Source organism: Diceros bicornis, chromosome 4, assembly GCF_020826845.1.
Source record: "Diceros bicornis minor isolate mBicDic1 chromosome 4, mDicBic1.mat.cur, whole genome shotgun sequence".
Classification (NCBI taxonomy): Eukaryota; Metazoa; Chordata; class Mammalia; order Perissodactyla; family Rhinocerotidae; genus Diceros; species Diceros bicornis.
In genome coordinates, this window is record NC_080743.1 from 60308235 (window position 1) to 60326065 (window position 17831).

The 17831-nt window shown below is 53.9% G+C and overlaps 1 protein-coding gene across 2 annotated transcripts in view; it reads right to left on the reverse strand.

The window, feature by feature from the left end:
* Positions 1-11537, reverse strand: part of SH2D2A (SH2 domain containing 2A) — an 18419-nt gene extending 6882 nt beyond the window's left edge. The window contains exons 1-8 of one of the 2 annotated variants that reach the window (XM_058539491.1): positions 11383-11537; positions 10594-10750; positions 9621-9805; positions 8873-8962; positions 8461-8629; positions 5362-5511; positions 4841-5146; positions 2867-3037 (exon numbers count right to left, since the gene is read on the reverse strand). In XM_058539491.1, the coding sequence (XP_058395474.1) occupies positions 2870-3037; positions 4841-5146; positions 5362-5511; positions 8461-8629; positions 8873-8962; positions 9621-9805; positions 10594-10750; positions 11383-11420 (1263 nt within the window). In that variant the 5' untranslated portion in view covers positions 11421-11537 and the 3' untranslated portion in view covers positions 2867-2869. Of the gene's footprint in view, positions 1-1947; positions 3038-4840; positions 5147-5361; positions 5512-8460; positions 8630-8872; positions 8963-9620; positions 9806-10593; positions 10751-11382 lie in introns of those variants that run through there. The other variant, XM_058539490.1, reaches the window with a different exon arrangement.
* Between the last annotated feature and the right edge of the window lie 6294 nt (positions 11538-17831).

Genomic DNA, 17831 nt, shown 5'->3' on the forward strand with positions numbered 1-17831 from the left:
TGCCCTCCCCCTCCTGACACCAGTGGTCTCTGGCTGGGGACAAGCAACCTGCTCAGCACAATTGCCCCAGCTCCTTTTCCTGTACAAGTTACTCAACTTCATCCTGAGGTCTCACCACAGCCCCAGGACTCAGCTTGGGAGTGAGGTCAGCAGGATGGTGCAGGGGTGCCAATGGCTGTGTTGAGGGCAGGGGAGGCCCCACCACCTAGGTTTCAGGGCTGTGCCTGCAGCTGGAGCCCCCCGGGCAGGTGGGGACTTTATCTTTTTGCCTGGGAGGGGCACCATGGTATAAGGGAAGCACTGGTTTGGGATGACAAGTTCTGGGCCTGACTGCCTCCAGCTTCCTGTCACCTCCCATCTGTGGACCTCAGTTTCCTATTTGGTTGAACCAAAAAGTCAGTCACGAAGGGTCTCAAGTCCCTTCTAGGCCCAGTAGTCCTGCTCTGCCAAGCCCTTCATTTTCATGGTGTCAGCTGATCTGTACATCAGCCCAGTGTGCAAATAAAGAGGCGTTATCTCCATTTCAAAGCAATGTGGGGAACAGTGGTGCAGAAGAAAGTTCCTTGCCAAAGGTTGTCCAGCTAGGTAGCACAGCGTCACGGCAGGAACCCAGGGCTCTTGATGACGCCATCATCTGGATTCTCCCACCACCCCTTTGGCGACTCCACCCCTGGCGGTGTGGAACTGAGGGAGGGGAAGGGGCACTGGGTCCTGCTCCACCCGCTCCCGTACCTGCCCCTCCTGTTATATTCCAAAGGCTAAGGAAATCCTCTCTGTTTTCTGACTCTCCGAGCCTCTCCTTTTTCTGCCTCCTCCCCCTGCCACAAGGAATCAGCTACGAGGTGACTCCCTGAGTCTAACCTGAGACCTTTCTTGCACTTTCAGCCTCCTGCCTGATTCCGGCAAAGCCATCTACTCCCTTCCCCTCCCCTCTGTCTCCCTCCCCTTCTTTCCCCTTGCTCAGGAGGCAGTTTAGACCCACAGACAGAAGGAAGTGGAACCCCAACTCTGTTGACTCAGCAACCATATTTCTCCTTAAGCTGATAAGCACTGGAGTGGAAAGGAGGGGAAGCTAGTCACTGGAGCTGGCGCTTGCGCCAGGCTGGGGGTGGTGTGGTGGTGGCAGTGCCCAGGCCTAGGGAACCCGGCTTCAGGGAAGGGTCTGGGGAATTTCTGTGCCTTGGCAGGAAGAGGGACACTGACGGGCACTGATTGCCTGGACTAAATTCTCGTAGCAATAAGAGTGTAAGAACAGGCCACACAGATGGGACCATAGGAGCACCCAGGCCTGAGCCCTGTGGGTGATCCAGGAGCAGACGCAGCCCTGCCTCAGAGAGCCCCAGTCTGAGACAAAAATGAGACCCAGGGCAGATTCTTCCAGGCAGTTGAAGCCCCGAGTGTGGAGCTTTGCACGGGGGCAGGAGGCTGGCCCCGAAGTGGGTCTGGGCAGAGAGGGGAGGAAGCCTCACAGGAGGGATGGAAGGGAATGGAGTCCTGACTGAGGCAAAGGGCTAAGCCCAGGAGGCTGGGAAGACACCGAAGAGAGTCTTGGAGCCACTGCAGGGGGCTCCCCAGCCTCCTAAGGGGCTCACACACGCAGGCTAACAGTGCCCCCTTCCTCCCCACTCCTGCGCTTGGCAGTGGTATTGGGGACGGAGGGGCAGCGGCTAACCCTCAGCCATTCCCCTCCCTGCACCTCTTTCCTGGCACCTCCCAGGTGATGTGACCACCCGGCTCCCTGCCCAGCCCAGCCCAGCTCAGCCCAGGAAGGAATACTTTGCAGAGAGACGTCTGTGTCCGTTGCCTTGGTGTCTCCCGGTCCCCAGCCCACAGATCTGTGACCCTTGCCGAGGTGTCTCTCAACCCCTGCAGTGGCAGTTCAACCACTTGCCTTCCACAACATGAGAGAAAGAGATTCAGAGACGGAGACAGAAGGAGCCTGGAGGATTTGGATCCCTGTGGGGGGAGGTGGTTGGCGATGATTTATTAGCCAGACAAGAATCAACAAACAAGTTCTAACATCTGTTCTCGCCAAACCATTCCTCAGACAACAGCAGCATTGGACCAGGGCCCAGACTCAAAGGCTCAGAGGGCCAAGGAAATTAGACTCCAGGAGGAGAAACCAGGGCAGCGGGAGGCAGCAGGGTCCTCCTAGCACACTTCCTTAGAGGGTCACCAAGCACTGAGCCATTGGATTCTTGGGGACTCTTGGGAGGGAACCAGCAGGTGTGTCCCTACAAGGTAGTGGACTCCACATTTACTTGTCTGACCTCCAGGCTTCTTTGTGGGAGGCCTGGACCTGTCAGGGGGACAGGGCTAAGCTGGAGTCCGGAGGACAGGAACCAGCGCCCAGGCCCCCATGTGGTGGAACTCTGGAAAGCAGCCAGATTTCCTATCAGGAAATCTCTGATATTTCCTGTGGAGAAGAGTTAGTGGATGTGGGGTAAGGAACAGAGCACCAAGCCTTGACCTTGGCCATGTCACTAGCCCTCTCTGTTTTTTTTTCCTTATCTGCACAGCTAGGTAGTTGGACTTGATCAGTAAGGACAAAGGAGATACTGTTCCTCCTCCCTCCCTCACCCGTGGCAGACATCACTAATCAATCACAGTGCTCTTTTCTGCTGAGTTTGGATATGACCTTAATATCCTTTCCAATGCAGCCCCCTAGCAGCCACGACCAATGGATTGGAGCTGGCATGCAAGGTGACATCTTTTTGCCATCTTTGCAATAGATGATGACTGAGGTCCTTTCCAGCTTTGATCACCTCCCATTTGTTCCATCCACATGTCCTGAGAAGGGTGCCAGGTGTGTGTGACGGTCTCTGGACCTGATGTTCCAAGCTATCCTTCCCCAACTCAGACTCACCAGCTACTGAGGAGGCCCCAGGGGGAGCCACGGCTGTCCTCTGTCCTGAAGCACCTGTCTAGAAAGGTTGTTGGGGAGGGTGTTTCCCCAGCGGGGCAGGGGCTGGTGGGGCATGGGAGGGCCTTGTCCAGCCACAGAGTTCTCAGAATGCAGTTGCCGGCCACCTAGATTCTGCAGAGAGAAGGATGGTCCGAGGTCACACCCTCTACCCTCTGCCTCTTAGGCCTACCTGCAGCCTCAAGGGCCAAGACATCTACTTAACAGATGCTGGCCTGCAGACAGGAGGTCTAAACCCCTGTCATTCATTCATTCATTCATTCATCCATTCAACAAACATTTCCTGAGCACCTGCTCTGTGCCAGGCCTTGTGCTAGGTGCTCTGGAAACAGAGATGAATAAGTCCCAGCCCCTGCCCTCAGGGAGCTCACACTCTGCTGGGGGAGGGGGACATGGGTGTCCCAGGTGACCAGTGGCATGGCAGGTGTGTATAAAGCACAGTAGATGGCCTGTGTGGTCAGATCAGGAAAGTCCTTCCAGAGGAGGAGAAGGGCAAGTTGGTCTTGAAGGATGATTAAAAGGTTGCCGGGCAGCAGGAGGGTGAGCTTGCAGGAAGTTGCTGTACAGACAGGGACTGGCAGGTGCAAACCCTAGGTGGCTGAAACCACTTGGTGGGTTTAGAGAAATGTGAATAGTTCTGGGAGGATGGGAATAGCTGGTGGTAATGCTCCTATCCCCTACCCAAGTATGGACGGCATCATGGACCAGGCAGCTGTTTTAGAAAGACCATTCTGGCTTCCTTGGGAGTGAATCAGAAGTGGCAAGATTGGTGGTTCGAGACCAGTTAAGAAGCTCTTGGAAAAGTCCTGATAAGAGATGATGGGGGCTGAAACTGGGGAAAGGAAAAATATATTTAGGAAATGACCCAGCAGGAATCAATGGCTTATGGGGGAGTGGAGGTGAAGAGGGGGGAGATGTCAAAGGAGCCCTAGGATTCTGGCTTGGATAGCTGGGTGTCTGGAGAGTTACCAATCCAGAGAGGGAACACCGGGGGAGCAACCTGGGGGAGAAGGGTAAGGGCGGTGTTGGCTGTGTTGAGTCGAAGAGGCTGTGGGATGCTGGGGAGCTGAGCAGAAGCCTAGAGAGAAGTTTGGATAGAGATATGGACTGGGGACATCAGCTCTAGGATGGGAGCAGGTGGCAGGGGTGTGGGTGAGTGTGAGCAGGCACAAGGGCTGGGAGGGAGCCTGGAGCACCAGAAGGGAGGGAGGGTGGGGAAGGGCCTGAGGAGGGGGGCAGAGGCAAAGGGAGCGGGGGAGTGGATGGTGGGTCTAACACATTCCATGACACTTGATACTGACTTGAACCGATCAGTGGATCACTGAGAAGATGGGAGATGAGGGGATAGAAGAGGGAGGGGGGAATGTGTGGAAGGAGGGGAAATGTGGGTGCCCCCTCCCCTGAGCTCATCTGAGATGACATCTCCAAACACTCCTCTTCAGGATGGCAAGGCCATGAAGGCTGAGCTGAGGGACCCAGAGCAGGAGAGGCCCCAGTGCAGACTGGGGAGGAGAGGATGGGTGGAGCCCAGATTCATGGCACAGGGTGGGGTCAATCTCAGGTGGGTCTGAAGAGGACCAGCTGGGTGAGAGGGACACATACCAAAATGCACGCTCGGGTGGGGGAAGGCCAAGGGGCCCCTGCCTGGGGCCTCAGTTTTCTCTGTGATGTGGGAGGGAGTAGGGACTTGACAAAAGAGAGGCAGGTCCCAGTGACTCCAGGGAGAGCAGAGGGAGCAATCTCTGGGCGTGGAAAAGGGCTGCCGGCAGCCTGGATCCTCTGTCCTTCCCATCTCACCTCAGACCTCTGACCTTCACCCAGACCAGGCATCCAATCTGAACACCTTCTCTACCCTCCCCAATCTAGCTTTCAGGAAGTCCTTCTTGTGGTCTAACTTTTCCCTGCACCTCCATTCACCTGGCTTCCTGGCACAGGCTTGGACCGGCACTTCCGTAGGACCAGGTGCTGGAGGACAGACGGCGGGCCCTCCTCCCCTGCCGGCACCCCCACTTCCACCTCGGCGTAAATGTTGCTGGTGGCTTCCCCGGGGCTGCCCCGGCCCATGGCATAGAAGTCTATGGGCTCATCAGGCTCCTGGTAGATGGGGTTGGAGGGCTTGGGGGGCGGGGCCGGGCGGGGTCGCGGAGCCGGGATTGTGTAGACTTCGGGGGGCAGCTGAGGTTTGGCAGTGACACGAGGCTTGGGCCTGGGCGGCTGGGAGGGCTAGGAGAGGAGAGGCCGGGGAGGGCAGCGGGTCAGAGTCACCTCGGCCTGGCCACAGCGGGAGCCGAAGCCCCAGCCTGAGCCTCTGCCCTCTGTAGACCCCGCCTCTCCCGTTGGCCCCGCTCCTCCCCGCAGGCCGCTCCCTCCTTTTTGTCCCCGGCTCCTCCCCTTCCTCAGGCCCTGCCTCCTCCCTCGGCCCTCCAGCCCAATAGTACCTCCTTCGGCTGCGCGGCCCCCTCTTTCTGCGTGGAAGCTGCTGTTTGCTCCTTTTTGAGGATTGGGCTATACTGAGGGTGTGGGTCCTGGCTTTTGTTTCCAGAGTCTGATTCTTCAGTCCTCAGGGAAAGTCCTGCGGGCTCAGGAGTCTGATGGGAAAGAAGGAGGCCTCAGGGACTTGGTGCAGGAGGGTGGGAAGGTGATCCAGGAGGACAAAATAATCTGGTCTATGTGGAGGATGTAGGGGGAAGGGGCCAGAGGGAGGCGCAGGTTTTGGCTTGCGCTGGGTTCCCTGAGTGAGGAAGAGGGGATGGAGATGGCAAGGAGACCAGGGGGTAGGTAAGTAGCTCTGATCACAGGCCATATCTAGCATTAAACTTAATTTTATCTGGAACACAAGGCAGGCCAGTCTCCATTTGTGCCTGTGGTTGTAAAAACGCAACAAAGCTTTAGAAGTCTTTAGCCTAAAAATTTTCAGCATGGGGATAGATCTCCAAGACTGCTGTGCCTGTGTTTATTTCTGCAGGTGCCAGAGGAGTACTTTATGGAGATATAAGCTTGATATTTTAGGGGCAGAGAGACTGCCTGAGGGGAGATGAACCTTACAGTGGGGAGGTTTCTTCCCACAGTATGTGTGCTTTTAGCTCAGCAGTTAGCCCTGGCTTCATGGATGCTCTCCATATGCCCATTGCTACTGGTACACTCAGGCCATAAGGCTTTTCTCATGCTTCTGCAATCCACCAAGTGCAGTTCTCCATCTGGAGGTGTACAGGCACTGCAGGCTTCATGGATCCAAATCAGAATTCTTTTCCCCTGCCCCAAGCCCCTCTTCTCTCAGCATTCCCTTTGTGAATAAAAAGTGGCACCACCACCCTGCTGACCTTAGGAGTCAACCTTGACACCACCCTCCCTTCCTCCCCACATCTAATGGAACACAAGCCCTGCTCATTCCACTGCCTATCTTTACATCTGTACCCTTCTCTCCAGGACCACAGCCACCACCCCAGTTCAGGCCTCCTGATTCCTCCTCCTCCGTCATCTTGCCCTGCCAACCCATTCTCCACTCCGACGGCAGAGTGAGCCTGCAGAAATTCCCCTCGCAATACTTCAGTGACTGCCCTTGCTCCAGGATAAAGTCCAAACTCCAGAGAACTTGAGTGATAAGACCCTTTGAGACCTGGTCAGAGCCTGGTCTCTGACAAATCTCTCAGCTCCAGCTGGCTCCCCTCACCTCCAGACTTCCCGACACTCTGATCCCACTGCTAGGGAATCTTCAGGCCTCCGCCTATTCCTCACAAAATTCCACACAAGAGTTGCCCATAGGCATAGTCCCACAGGGCACACTTCTTTGAACTGACTCCAATCAAGCTCCAAGAAACCATTCTTGCCCAGGTCACCAGTGACCTCCTCTTGGCTAAATCCAGTGGCCAATTCTGGACCCACTGGCACCCAATCTTCCTTGACACATCTTCTTTGCTTGGCTTCCAGATCATCACAGTCTCCTGGTTTTTCTCCTCTCTTGCTGGCTGCTCCTTCTCAATTTTCTTTGTAGGTTCTCCCTCATTTCTGCACACTCTAACTGCTGAAGACTCGGTATTTCTTTCTTTTCCGGCTACCACTCACTCCGGAGGGAGATTTCACCCCTCTTGAAGGCTTTAGCATCAATCCATCTATATGCTGATGACTCCCAAACGTTTATCTCCAGCCCAGGCCTGTCCCACACTCCAGATTTACATATTCCAACTGTCTACCTAACATCTCCATTGGGATACTGAATGGATATCAAACTGTGGATGCGGAACCTGACTTCCTGATCTCCCCCGCCCCCCTTGCTCCTCCAGAGCCTCCCTCACCTCAGTTCAATGACAATTCCGTCTTTTCATTCTCCTCGTCCAATCCTGCAAAAACCCTGTCAGCTCCACCTTTGAAACAGACCAGCATTCTATCTCCTCACCCCTCCGCCTCTACCAACCTGGTCCAGGCTGCCATCATCTCACCCGAAGTATCATAGTAGCCTCCATCTGGTCACCCTTGCCCCTCCCAAACTTGCCAGGTCATGTCACTCCACAGCTTGTAACTGTCCAGTGCCATCTCAACTCACTCAGAATAAAATCCCAAATCCATACAAGAGTCTACAGAGCCCCCTTCCTTCATTTCTCTGATCTCACCTCTTACCTCTCCACCCATGCTAGCTTCCTCACTGCTCTCACTCTTCTTCAAACATATCAAGCATCCTCCTACCTCGGGTCCTTTGCACCTGCTTCTGCCTAGAATGCTTGTCCTCTAGTTGTCTGCATGGCTCCCTCCCTTCCTTCATTCAGGCCTTTGTTCAAATGTCCCCTTACCAGAGTGGCTTTCCCTGATGTCCCTATGTAAAATAGCCCCAACTCTGTCACTCCCTGTCACTGCTTGGTTTTTCTTCTTAGCCCTTACTTCTCATTACTGGACATAGAATGTATTATCCGTCGTTATCTGTATTACGTGTTTGTTGTCTGTCTCCTCTCACTAGAATGTAAGCTCCATGAAGGCAGGGATATTTTGGTCAGTTTTGTTTACTGCTATTTTCCCAGTGCCCAGACCAATGCCTGGCACACAGTGGTCCCTCAGACCTGCCAGAACTTCCTCAGGCAGGCACCCCCTGACACAGCTCCCTGCCAAGTGAGCCACATGCACCCCACTCTGTATTTCCTCTCTCTCCACACTTGATTCTTATTATTTGTCTGTCTTTGCTGCTGGTAAGAAAGCTTGGTGAATCGCCCACCTTGTCCATGGCTCTTTTTCCAGGGCCTGCCAGCACCTGGTACATGCTAGGTACTCAGAAAATATCTCAATTTGAAAAACAAATGACCCGTGTGCTTAGCTGGCCACGCCCAGCTCCTTCTGTCGCTGTGTGGCTGGGCTGGTCTCTCAAGGACCCCTCCCCCAGCATCTTTCTCGAAGGGCTTTGCGGAGATGTGTGGGCAAGGGAGGCATGGCTGGGTCCTCTGTTGGGATGACGAAGTGTCTGATGCCGCGGTCCTGCGGCCTGGGCTCTGCGTGGGGAGGGGCTCTGGCCTGGGTCCCTGGGCTGAGGGTCAGGGTCAGGGCGGGGGACGTACCTGGCGGGCGAGGGGCTCGGTGAGCGTCTCCCCGTAGGGGCTGAGTGGGCAGGCCGTGTAGTGCCGCAGCAGGTCCTGCAGCCGCGCGTGGGCGCTGTCCTCGCCCAGCACCACGTGGCGCCCGTCCGCGAGCTGGGCCAGCAGGAAGTGGCGACAGCAAGTCCGGCTCCTGGAGGGCGCCAGTCGGGATCAGACCGGCTCCCTCTTCCCGGCCAGGGCCATCAGCATGACCCCTACCCGCCCCGCGCCAGGGTCTCCCACTCTCTAGCCCGGGGGCTGAGCAAAGAGCCCCGCTCCTGAGGGGTCAGCATGAAGTTCTGTCCCTCACACGTCCGTCAGCACCAAGTCCCGCCCCTCCGATTAGCCCGAAGCCCCGCCTCCAGGTCGCCCGCTGCGGAGCCCCGCCCTTCACCTGTAAGTCAGCACGAAGGTCACCGCACTCTCGCTGAACCGCACCAAGTAGCATCCTAGAGGCTTGGTCTGCAGCAGCTTCTCGGCCTCCCTGTGGGTCATGGAGAAGAGACGGAACGCTGCTCTGACTCTTTGAATCTTGCCCCCTGTCTCCTTGGCTCTCAGAGGGGACCCCTACCCTCAACCAAGCGGGCTGAAATGGCTAGAGAAGCGAGGAGGTGAGAGAGAGGATGTGGGCACTGCTCTCTCGGTGCAGGGACTGGGCGTGCATAGGGGCCAGGGTTCCCACCTGAAGGTCTCCCAACCCTGCATCCTTCTCCCGGCCTCATCCTGGAAGGGCGGCCTGCAGGGTCTGTGTGTTTGAGGGGTGGTGTGGGCTTCGGCTGTAGCAACAGGGATGGTAATAGACTTAGATTTCGGAAGTCACAAGCGGAACGGAGATGAACAAAGAGATACGGGAGAAGGGAAGCTGAGAAATGGAGGAGGAGGGAGGAAATGCAAGGGAGGGAAGAAAGAGGAGAGGGCTGGAGAGAGCCCGAGGTAAAGATGGAGTGAGAGAGAGACTGAGAGACAGAGGGTTGGGCCGGAGCCTCTCCAGAGATCTCCCCCAGGAGAGATGCCTTAGTGAATGGCTGGGAACCCCAGGAGTCACAGCCCAGACTTGTAGCCTCAGTCTACTCCTGACTGGCCGCAGGACCCAGGACCTGCCCCTGCCCCTCTCTGGACCTGTTTCCTTCTCTGTGACTCACCTCCGGGTGATGAAGCCGTGGAACCAGGCAGGGGCTGCCCCATGCTGTAGGAGCCAGTGGGCCTGGGTCTTCTGGAACCAAGCCCGGGTCTCGGCCTGCAGGGACTGGCCTCCTTCCCTAGGCACCTCCTCATCCTTCCCAGTATTCTCTGGGTTGGAGGCAGCCCCCAGGGCCTGCGGAGACGCCTGGATAGGGGGAGAGTTCAAGGAGGAGGAACTTAGAGTTCAGTTAGTGAGCCTTCTCCAAGCCAGGTGCCACCTTCTTATCCATACTCAGCCCCTCCTGGGCATGGGGAGGAAGCTCCCCACCCCCATCCCAGTTGCCTATTTTAGGGTATAATTGCCCAGAAAGTCCTTCCCAAGGTCTAACTTAAATCCCTTCTTCAGCTCCAGCTATTTTGGTTTCCAGGGAATTTCCTTCCACTTCCTTCTAGGTCCTGAGGGTCTTTAATTCAGTAGCAGTGAGCTGTTCAACTGTGCTTAAATGAGGGTGAGGCCTTCCAGATAGACAGAAAGTCAGTCCTTGGCTTGAGGGATGAAGGAAAATGATGTAGGTGGTCACCCCAGAGGCCAGAGTGAGGGAGCGCTCACCCTACAGTAGGAGAGATTGAGCTGGTTCCTAGAGGGGATTTCCTAATGACTGGGTGGGTGAGAAGGCCTGAGATGAGGATGCACTGGGCAGAGGAAGGCCATGGACAGAGATGCAGATGCCCGCTTCTGGGGCCCAATACATGTACCCTGGTCACCTGTGGACTCAGCCCCAGCTTCCCAGGGACAGAGTAAGTCGGCAATTCAGCAAATGATGGAGGAAACCCGCCCCCCCATCTCCTTTCCCTCCCTCTTTGCCCGTAGCCCTGTCAGCAACCCCAGATCATTCCTGCCTTCTACCTTTTGGCCTTTGTCCGTCTGCAAGTCCTCACCCATGGGAGGGTGAGAGCAGATGAGGGAGCCTCACCCCCCAGGTTCCCACTCACCACAATGTGGACAGCCAGGGCCCTGGGGCTGGGCTGGGCCTCCTCAGCCTTCAGGGCCTGGAGTCTGGGCCCCGGAAGTGAGCCCAGGCCCTGGCAGCTCCTGCCGGTCAAGTTCATGGGCTGGAAGGTGCTGAAGGTTGGGGCGGGGGTTTCTCGACTCCCTGTTAGATCAAGAGGACAGCTGGGGTATCTCAGTGAGGGACTGCCTCTCTCTGCCGCCGCCCATCCCCCAGGCTCAGAGGGGCCCTGCGTGCCTCTGACCAGGGACCTGGAGGCAGGGACAGTCATGACAGCAGAAGAAATGCAGGAGGGACAGCAGGAGGGATTTCTCAGGGCGGAGGAGTAAGGAGCCAGGGAGGCGGCAGAGGGGCTGAGGCCACAGAGGGGCTTGTCAGGGAAACCGGGAACCAAGAAGGAGAGCTGGGAATTCAGCTGGACTTCTGGTGGCCCAGAAGTCCCACAAGTGGGGAGGGGAAGAAGATCTCTTCAGGTCAGGCCCCTCTTCTGGCCCAGGATCCTCTGCGTCCCACCCCACTTCATCCTCCTGCTCCCTCCTCTCTCCTCTCTAAAAAGCACTCAACAGTCCCTGTCACCTTTGTCCTCAGGGCTGAGTGGACCTGGAGCCGCAGAAAAGGGGAAGGGGTGGTGGGCACCCTGCCAATGAGCCTTGTCAGCTCTGGCTTGGGGTGGGGCCCCTCACCCCTGAAGTGGGAGCTCAGGCCCAGGAGAGAGAGCAGGGGTAATGGGGGTCTTGATGTTCCCTCCCACCCACATTCTCCAACTTCACACTTACCTTGGGGGCATATCTGGGCCAGGGGAAACTCCATGGGGGCAGCCTAAGACGGGAGCCCCGGAGCAGGGTGTGTGTGTGTGCTCTCAAAGGTGTGCACACTCAGCAACCCATCTTTCCTCTCACCCCAGCCCCCCGGGGCAGGAAGTGTCGCCTCGCCCACAGCTTGAACTCTGCTAGAGGACTCGCGTCATGGAAAGCCGTAAGACAATTGTCCCTCCCCCGGAAGCCAGGCAGCTGAAGGTGGTGGTGGTGTGGTGGTGGGTATTTGTGTCACTCTGTGTTTGGGTGTTGGGAAGTGCTTACTGCTATCTGACCTCTATACCACCTGATTCTTTCTCCACTCCCTCTTTCCAGACTGGGACTTCCCTTTCTCTCTCTCTCTCTCTAGGCTTCTGTTCTGAGCAGTGGCAATGGGGATGTTAACCTCAGAAGAATAAACCCTATAGGGTGCTTGGGCTTCAGGCTCCTCTGAAGTTCATTCTCAGGATTATGCTCTTAGGACACATGAGGAGGGAAGAGGGCAGGGCTGCAACAGGAAGGATGTTGGTTAGACTTCTGGAAGGACTTTTTGAGGTCATATGAAATCTGTGAGACAAGGGGATAGAGAGGAGAGGGCCTGGCTTCATCCTCCAGCAGTCAATGGAGCTGGGTTAGGGCAAAACCAGGCCATCTTGGAGGAAGGGAGGGGGCATTTCCTCTGACTAAGCAGGTCGTTATTAGTAACAACACTATTAGGAGTTATTATTAATAACATCAGTGCTGATGTCTTCAATTTGCAGTGTGCTTATACCTCCTGCAGCACCAGGGGACCAATCCCATTTCTCCCTCAATCCCATTTCTCCCTCATTTGCTCCTCACAAATGAGAAGGGACGGGGAATTTTGTACCTATTTTCCAGAAGGGTAAACTGAAGCTCAGAGAAGTTAAATGCCATGGCCAGGGTCTTTCAGTGTCTCAGAAGTTGGCGGCAGAGTTAGGACTAGAAACCGATCTTCCTTTACTAACTTCACTGTGATTTAGGCGAACAGTCCATGACTATGTGCCAGGCACCGTTCTTGGGGCTGAGAACCTGAAGAGAAAAAGGATATTGTCACCAGATGTCGGGTAGTAGAGACGCCTTGCCAACTGACACTTGTTAAACGTTGTGGTGAGTTAGTGGTGTGGGCTGCCGCTATGGGAGCCCACCTCAGAGGCTCCTCATCTGGCCGGGGGGGGGCTGTGCATGTGTGTGTATAAGGAGTTGCAATGTCAGAAGAGGAGACTGAGCTGAGTTGTGGAAGATGAGTAGAGTTGAAGAAGGTGGGGAAAGGTGTTTTAGATGAGGGACCAGCATATGCAAATGCACGGAAGAGGGAAATGGCATAATGTATGAGGGAGCTGCCAGGGAGCCTGTGACTAGAGCAGAAGCTGGCTTGGGGGCTGCCAGCAGCAATTTATGCAGCTGGAGGGGACCAGGGCCAATTACTTGCTGCCTTGTGCCCAGGAAGGAGTTTGGATCCCCCACTCTCAGCCTGGAGAGCTACTTCCCCACCAGCTCTGGGCAGGAGAGTACTTTTCCCAGCAGTCACTGCTGGCCCAGGCACACCCACACCCTGAGGCCTTCCCGCCCCCTGAGCTGCCTGCTCCCTCTTCCCTTCCTTACAAACTGTTGCCTTACCTTTGGTCCCAGCCCCCAGGGGTTGGAAATGAGACTGAGAGGTGCCTTAAAGATCTTCCCCAAACTCTTCACTTTATTGAATGGAAGACTGAGAGCCAGAGAGGAGAGTCACTTGCCCAGCATTCACAGCAAGTTAGAGGAGGAGGTGGACCTCCTGAAAATCAATGATAAAACCAATTGATTGAGTAGTCTCAACTCCGTGGGATTCAAACCTGACATGGTTTTATTGTTCTGCAGCCACTACTTTCAACCGGGCTCTGCCCTCTTTCTTCCTCCGTAACAACGTCTTGAGCAGAGGCTATAATTTTCACTTGCTTTAGAGCATTAAGAGTTCAATTTCGTCCATTTTAAAGCTCCAATATCCAATCATATATCTGTGATTTAAACTTCTTTTCCTTCCTCCCCTCTCCCACACTGTTCCCCTGGCCAGTGGCTGAGGGTGTTGGGGTGAGGAGGGGACGTGGTCTGCTCTCCTCCTCTCCCACCCTCTGAGGCTGGGGCAGCACTGGGAGGAGAGGGGAGAGAGCGGCATCTATTGCTGTGTAACAAATTGCCACAAACTTAGCAGTTTAAAGCAACACGCATTTAATATTTCAGTTTTTGTGGGTTAGGAGTCTGAGGACGGCTTAGCTAGGTCCTCTACTCAGGGTCTCACAAGGCTGCTATCAAAGTGACTGCCAGGCTGCGTTCTCATCTGGAGGTGTGACCAGGGAAGCATCCTCTCCCAAGCTACTCAGGTTGTTGGCAGGATTCATTTCCTTGTGGTTGTAGGACTGAGGTCTCTAGCTTCTTGCTGGCTGTTGGCTGGAGGCTGCCCTCTGCTCCTAGGGGCCGTCCTCAGCTCCTTGCCACTTGGGCGTCCAGATGTAGCTGCCTACTTTTTCGAAGTCAGATAGAGCGTCTCTAGCAAGAGGGGCGTTACAATCTAATGTGATCTAATACACGTAATTAGTTGTACCTTTGCCATATTCCATTGGTAAGAAGCAAGCCACAGGTCCCGCACACACTCATGGGGAAGGGATTATACAAGGACATCAATGTCAGGAGGCAGGGATCGTGGGGAACCACCATAGAGTCTGTCACTTAAGACTCGTGTCTTATGTCACTAGTCACCTGTTGGTGTGGAAGAGGCCTGACCTCACTCTGGCCCATGGCTGGTGATGATGGCCTCTGCTTTCCTGAGGCACTGCTCAGCTTTGCTCTGTTTGAATCCATCACTCAGGATCCTCTCAGAGGCAGGCCACTGGGTCTCCCTTCAGCCCAGCCAAAGCCCACATCCCATCCCTCTTTGAACGAGGCATCACTTCTCCTGGCCAGCAGGGCGGTCCTGTGGCTCTTGCTTTTGACCTTTCTTGAAGCCATAGAAACTGCTGGGTCTCCTTCTCCTCCTTCCAAGATCTGTGGGGAGGCGGGATTGCCCATCCTTGTTTTTGTAGGTCCACTACAGCATATTCCTCTTCTCTTGCTCTCACAAGCAGCTCCAGCAATCCTCCCACCTTCAGAAATCTCCACATAAGAAATTCTTGGTTCGGACTGGCCCCGTGGCTTAGCAGTTAAGTGCACACGCTTTGCTACTGGCGGCCCGAGTTCAGATCCTGGGCGCGCACTGACGCACTGCTTGTCCGGCCATGTTGAGGCCGTGTCCCACACACAGCAACTAGAAGGATGTGCAACTATGACATACAACTATCTATTGGGGCTTTGGGGAGAAAAAAGGAAAAAAGAAAAAAGGAGGAGGATGGGCAATAGATGTTAGCTCAGGGCTGGTCTTCCTTAGCAAAAAAGGAGGAAGATTGGTATGGATGTTAGCTCAGGGCTGATCGTCCTCACACACACACACACACACACACACACGTTCACAAAAGCTACCCAAACTCTAGGCGACACTTATAGTATCAGTTCTATTGTCCATTGCTCATTCCCTGGCCCCTGGAACTGTTCCTGGCATGTTGTAGGTGCTCAATGATGATTTGTTGAGTGAATGGATGATGAATGATCGCCCTCACCATGCTCTGCACTGAAAGCATGGTGGGCTCAGCAGACATCAGCTAGGGAGCAAGATGCCCGTGTCCTCTTCTTCAAGCCCTCCTCCCATGACAGTGAGTGACTCTCTTGAGCACCCCGCCTTCACATGGTTTGGAAATGGAACATCAGTTAGTATGGGCAAGGTTATGCTGAGCTAACAACAAACACTAACATCTCAGCAGCTTGACACAACAGAATTTTGTTTCTCACCTGTGCAAATTACACTGTAGATCTGGGCATTTCTTCAGGGCAGCTGTTGCCCAGATGGTGGCTCAGCCTTCCAGGTTGCCTACATATTGTGGTGCTGCTGTATCTACACACCTTTCCACAGTCACTGTGGCAGGGGAAGAGGAGCATGAATTACACACTGCGTCCTAAATGCTCTTCCCATTTCTGGGAGTGAAACATGCTCCTTCTGCTAACGCATCATTGGCCAAAGCAGGTCATGTGACTATGCCTAATTTCAAGAGTCAGAGATGTGTTTTCTTCCATATGCCTAGAAGGGGAGGAGACCCAGCTATGCTGGTGAATCCCAATCATGTCTACTAGAGTAGGGAAGCAACCCAGCTCAAGCATCCAGTCTTGAGGACAAGGTTAGCAAGTGTCTTAGCAGGGCCCAAGGGAAGAATCAAAGTATGACACTTTATTTGGGAGGTACAAGCTCAGGATGGGGAGGATGAGGAAAAGAGAAGTGAAGCAAAAAAAAGATGCAAAACAATATTACTGCATTGGTTACCATTCAAAATGAGCTGCAAAGAGAAACAGCCAGTTGCCTGACAGGCATTTTCCCTTGGCAAAGAGGACTTTCTCCAGACAGGGTGCAAGGTGAAACCACCCCTTGGAGGAATCCACAGAAGGGAGAAAGGAGGAGGAACTTATCTTCCCAGCTTCTTCTTGCTTCCCACTTCCCATTGGTCAAGGTTATCCCATAGGCAGTGACTTAGAGGTTGCATCCCCTGTACCTTGGTGTCCACTCAGGAAGCCAGATCCCATGGCCCATGTGTGGTTGATATTAATCATGTTGATATTAATCAGAATTGGAGGGCCGGCCCCATGGCTTAGTGGTTAAGTGTGCGCGTTCCGCTACTGGCGGCCCGACTTCGGATCCCAGGCGCGCACCGATGCACCACTTCTCCGGCCGTGCTGAGGCTGCGTCCCACATACAACAACTAGAAGGATGTGCAACTATGACATACAACTATCTACTGGGGCTTTGGGGGGGAAAAAAAAAGGAGGAGGATCGGCAATAGATGTTAGGTCAGAGCTGGTCTTCCTCAGCAAAAAGAGGAGGATTAGCATGGATGTTAGCTCAGGGCTGATCTCCCTCACCAAAAAAAAAAAAAAAAAAAAAATCAGAATTGGAGTGGTGACTCAGAGAGATAGGCTCAACATGTAGGGTGTGAAGACCATGCATTCTTAGGACTTCAGCTTGGGTTCCATTCAGCTCAGGCCACAAAAGGGGGCTCTGATAAAGGTGATAGTGATTTGGGAGGCAGGCAGCCCTTTGAAATAAAGAGTCAATGAAAAGAATCTTGGGGGGTGTACAAGCTTGTGTCCAACACAGTCCAGCCCTTGTGCCCTCTCATTATATTCAGCTGTTCTACTATAATATAGGGCTTACATTTGTTTTGTACAAACAGAGACATCCTTACTTATTCTCCAAGAAGGGAGCTACAGGTCCAATCAGTCACATAGACCCCTTCAAGGTGGAGGTCAAGAGTGTTTTTCTCAAAGACTGAGGCAAGAGGATTAGTGAAAAAGACTACAATCCTCATAGCTGTAACTGGTCCTGTGTCTCTAATTGGTAGTCATCATCTCTCTCCTCTGCTACTCATTCTAGATGCCCCCACCTTCAGCTAGCACTTCATCTGGTCTGGGTTGTTTTCCTGGTGGGGCGATCCAGACCTTCGTTCCCGAAAGGTGTAGGCCTTCAGTTGCCCTGCCCTTGTTGGTTGTTGCAGAAACCCATTGACAATCATCACCGGGCGGGAAAGTACTGAGAGAGGCCCCAGAGAGTCCCTGGTTACAAGACATTCTCCTTGCCCTTGTTGTTTAGCAACCATCCTAGCAATCATGGTAACTATGATTGATGATCCTAGCCAATATGAGAACTTTCTTCCTTTGCCTGTTGGTCCGCTGTATGTGGAGCCCAAAGTGGATAGGTGGTAGTTATAGCTTCTAGTTTAATGGAATTCTTACTATGTCGTCTGGTAGAAGTCTTCTCCCTCTGTTAACTAGTACCTCTAATCTGGAGGATCCCAAGGTTATGGTGAAGGAAGCACAAATTCACAAATAAATCACTGGATGTGATAGTGAGAGGAGCCATTTCCAGTTCCAGGCTTGGTACCCAGATCTGTGTATTCTGGTTATAGGGGACTGAATGTTTTTGTCCCCCCCAAATTCATATGTTGAAACCCTAACCCCCAGTAGGATGGTATTAAAAAGTAGGGCCTTTGGGAGATAATCAGGTCATGAGGGTGGAGCCCTCATGATGGGATTAGTGTCCTTATTAGATGAGGAAGAGAGATAGCTCCCCTCCCCTCCATGATGTAAGTATATATAATGAGAAGATGGCCATCTGCAAACCAGGAAGAGTGTCCTCACTAGACACAGAATCTGTTGATGCCTAGATCTTGGACTTCCTAGCCTCTAGAACTTTGAGAAATAAATGTTTGTTGTTTAAGTCACCCAGTCTATGGTATTCTTGTTATAGCAACCTGAACTGACTAAGACCGGGACACGGTACCATATTGTGAGCACTGGT